Below are 4470 nucleotides of genomic sequence, written 5' to 3'. Positions count from 1 at the left end.
CTTTTTGTCTTTATTATAGAAAATCAAACCACAGGACATCAGTGAAACAATAAATAACCAGCTAATACTGTTTTTGCACGGATCAGAGTTGGAAAATATCAGGTTCCGTCTGTGTTCCGATCGCTTTCGAGATATTGAACGTTCAAGTCATCACATTCCTTCTACAGAAGCTAATCTACATAATACTGATTTTTTTTTTTGAAACACTTTCAGCTACAGACCTTCTTAAGAGCTACTTTCTATGAGGAAGCTTTACTAAGACGTGTAATGGAAGTTCATAATAGCACAGTTACAGGATAAGCTGCTTTTCTGTCACTCAGTTGTTATTCAATAGAAGCAGGTTAGTCACGTAAAAATGTGTAATTTTGGATTATGAAATATTATTATCAGATGAGGGAGTTATGGACAAAAGATAATGGTTTTGTACTCCATGATAAATTATTTTTGCCAAGACAGTGCACATATTGTACTAAGACTCTAGTACAGAACATGGCACTGATGGCAAAAGCTCTCCTGTGAAATTCGTTCTGCATCGGCTTGAAAAGCAGTTTTTTAATCAAGTCTATGACTCAAGAGGCAAATTCACTACAGAGTTGTATAATACTGTCAAAGAAATATCACTGTACATAACAATGTTAATGAACACATTCAACCCCAAGCATAATACTGTCATACCCTGCTCTTATCAAAACAACAGATCACAGTGTTATATGATTTACAAAAACACATTGGAGGAGGACACTCATGAGATTTCAAATCTAGGAGCGTCTAAATAGAAAAATAGAAGTAACATAGAAGACCAATGTCTCAGTCCAGGAGGCCTCAGGTGACTAAGACCTCCAGCTGCTGTGCAGGCAGCTTGCACAATTATGTAATAGTGGGGAGAGTCCATACCACACCCAACACGAGGAGGCTATAAGATGAGCTCTGTGACACAAAAACAATCCATCTGCGAAAAAAGAGCTCCAACAAAAACAGCCTTTGTGTGTTTGGATGTGTGAATGTCTCTTTTATGTATGTGTGTGTGACAAGCTGACATGAATGGGTGTGTTTATGTGTCTCTTCCAGTATTGGTTTGCATGTAACTGTGACTGTGTGTGTGTGTGTGTGCTTGCGTGCATGTCTCTATATACAAACTGCAGTCCCCCACACATCCACCTGGGAGTCAGAATGTCTCCCATCTCAGACGTGGGCGCTCTTGGCGTGATTGGTGGAGGGGGCTGCTGGCGGGTTGCCACCTCCCTGTTTGGAATAGTAGAAGCGATTGTTGTCCTGGTAGGAGCGAGATGAGGAGGAGGACTCTGAGGAGCAACAGGTAAGAATGGACCCGCCCAGGAGGGAGAAGATAGTGCCCACCCATCCGGTGTAGAGGGAGAAGCCGAACGACATGAGGCCGTGCTCCTGGTGAGCGCCGATGGGAAACCAGACCGTAGACACTATACCACACAGTGCTGAGAAGAAACAGGCAGAAAAATGGTCTCAAAATGGGAATCTAAAAAGGTGTCTCTGAAAGCAACACTACACACATATAAGTACATATAAGTACTTCGAAAAAGACAGACTGAGTCATAGTGTAATTAAATTGGGGATGCCAAACGGTGCTGCTGATTATAAGAAATACAAAGATTTTTACTATCACACAGCGTTAAGTTAGAATGGCAAATTACAAAATAAAATGGGATGCACAATGGTGCAAATTGCAGTAAACTCTACAAGTACAGTTATATAAAAACATGACTCAAGGTAAACCAAATTGGGAATGCAAAATGGTGCTGTTGAATTTAATACACATAAACCAACTGTGCTAACAGAGGGCTAGCTTTGAACTACAAATTACATAATAAAACTGGGTATGCAAAATGGAGCAAGTGAAAGCAACCAAAACACACACACACACACACACACAAACAAGCAAGCTAAATAAAAAAACCCTGTATGTTACAACTTAAAGTGTAATTACACAGAGAATGCTAAATGATGCTGCTGAACATTACACAGACACATGCAGTGCTATCTTTGATGGGAAGATTACATAACTAAAACTGGGGACGCAAAATGGTGCTCATAAACACATGCATACTGCATAATCATCATACTGTGGGAATGCAAATAGACCAAAATAACAAACAGTGAAATGTATGAGCATGACCAAGACTAAGATAGATAAATGGTTGAATGCTGGCGTAAGCACACAATACTTGTTGTTAACTTGCCAGTAAGCTTTCACAATGGGACACATACTGTACGACCACACACATACAGTAGGTGCTCAAACCTAGATCCTCAAAATGAATGGATGGATTGAATTTTAATACCCCTCCTATGTTCGTGCTACAAGGCATGTCTTTCAAAAGCAGAGCAAGACTAGCCTAAACATTTCAAAAATAGAGCTAGAGATTGAAGAAAGAATGTGAATAATAATATTAGTTAGCAGCAAGACTTAATGGTGTTATATAAGCTCTGAACCACAGAAGAGAAGTCTGATCTGAGACTTACACAAACACTGAAATCCTCATCCAGCTGACAGGGACACATCTAGCGTATGTTGGATTTCTGCCAACATACACCTCATGCTAACTCAGGATAAATGTATTGTTTAAGCAGCAATGAAATATGAACATGCTGCACTAGTATGACTGAGGGCTTCCCAATTGATGCTTTAGAGGACTCAGTTAATGGGAATGGGAATGATTAAAGTTGGACCAAAACCAATTGTTGCTGAGACGGTTTTGCTGCCAGTATGGAGGCAATATGGTGAGTGGATTTTTGTTCTGCTGTGCAACAAGGATACAACCACACAAACAAATCCTCCCTGATGTGAAAGTACTCCCAGTGAGTCCAGGCTTTAAAGATGTTTTTGAGTTGGGGATATGGCACGTGTTGGAAATAGTTTGCTATGAAACACACAGGCGGTGGAAAAGTCCAATGACGGAGAGACAGGTGTTAAAATTTCATTTGAGGGACATGGGCATTGGAAAATCCTGCAGCACCGGTCAAATATTTATAAGCACAGTAAACTGGGCAATTCTGGGAGTGAGTTTCCATGTGGTTCGGGACAAAGGCAGGGTGTGGATGAGTGTAGGTGGAGGAGAGGAATGCGATGGGATGCAGGGGGAAGGGTTCAATGGAACAGGAACATATAAGCATGTGTGTGTGTGCATATGTGTGCTCCCTCGGGAGGAAGACGCTCATATTCAACATCCTCTGCTCTCAGCAGCTTGTAAGCGTTTGACATGGGGTTAGAAGAGGTCACACTCAGGAAGGCTGGAGAGATGGAGTGCATGAGAGCTGAAAACAATTTGACCTGCTCTGATTCGCTGTATATTTGGTCTGACCGTGACATTCAGTCTTTGTCCACTAAATCATTCTAAGTTGCATTGTGTGAGTGAGTTGAGTCTCTTACCAACTATGAGTATAAGCACTCCTCCCAGGATGGTGCGTTTGCTCTTGGAGCTCTGGGGCTCATTGCCAAGGCTGATGCAGGGCATGGACATGAGGAGCATTCCCACGGCCGGGAGACCCAGGATTGAACCTGTGATCATCAGGGCACGAGTCGTCTGGATATACGCTACAGGAACACATACGGATCACATGAAAATACTGGCAAAAAATTAAGAATAAAAGAAAACTCGACATCACAGAGTGAAAATTGTGTATTTGTCTTGTGGAGTGGGAATAAATAACAACAGTGTTGAACTTACTGTAAACACATTTTATAATACCAGGTGAGAAAACAGAACTTATCTACATGAATACAACCACAGAGGGGCTGCAGGGATGGACAGAAAACAGCACCTACCTGGCAGGTCCAGGATCTGCGTTAGGGACACGCAGTGGTACAGTCCTGTGGAGATGACGCAGTCCGCCCAGGGTCCTTTGGCTCCCAGCTCGTCCATCTTCTTGCAGGTGTTCAAACCGTATTTACACATGTTCACCCAGTCATTGGTGGATGTCGCGATCACGATGCCCAGCCAGCCGAGGCAGCTGATGAGAAAGCCGCTCAGCTGAAGACACGAGTTCGCCATGGCGCAAACTGTGCGTAAAGACCACCGCGTTTCAGAAAGCGTTAGAAGCTTTCAAACAAAAGTCGAGCGCGATGAACAAACTGAAACTAAGTGTGGAATAAGAGGAATTAGAGCTTTAGAACCAATATTCCACCGTACAAGTTAATCCAGTGTTAAAGTTTACTTTCCCTCGCAATTCAGTAATTCCATGCTGCGTTGCGCACTTCTAAAGAGTGAAGCTTTCGCACCATCACAGGTTTTATAGGGGAAAGTTGAAAACGGGGAAAAAAAACTATTCTAAAAGTGACAACCAATCAGATACTTAGGAACGGACAGAAATGCTTTTTTTTAAAAAAAGGGAGACAACACACCCCACTTTCACTCCCTCTCAGAGCACTTGGTGCGCACTGCCCCCGGAGTATTGACTGACCGAGCTGGGATCTGCCAAGATGTAGCAAGAAATCTG

General features: G+C 42.5%; 1 protein-coding gene across 1 annotated transcript; it reads right to left on the bottom strand.

The window, feature by feature from the left end:
* On the bottom strand, positions 1 to 4218 carry cldn11a (claudin 11a). Its single transcript, XM_041953608.1, has 3 exons — positions 3800 to 4218; positions 3404 to 3568; positions 1 to 1451 (listed from the first exon to the last, which is right to left on the bottom strand). The coding sequence occupies exons 1-3, from the start codon at positions 4023 to 4025 to the stop codon at positions 1183 to 1185; spliced, it is 660 nt and encodes a 219-aa protein (XP_041809542.1). The 5' UTR covers positions 4026 to 4218; the 3' UTR covers positions 1 to 1182.
* Between the last annotated feature and the right edge of the window lie 252 nt (positions 4219 to 4470).

Source organism: Chelmon rostratus, chromosome 15 (assembly GCF_017976325.1).
Source record: "Chelmon rostratus isolate fCheRos1 chromosome 15, fCheRos1.pri, whole genome shotgun sequence".
NCBI classification, from domain to species: Eukaryota; Metazoa; Chordata; class Actinopteri; order Chaetodontiformes; family Chaetodontidae; genus Chelmon; species Chelmon rostratus.
The sequence above is the reverse complement of the archived record's forward strand: the minus strand, read 5'-3'. Positions and strand labels throughout refer to the sequence as shown.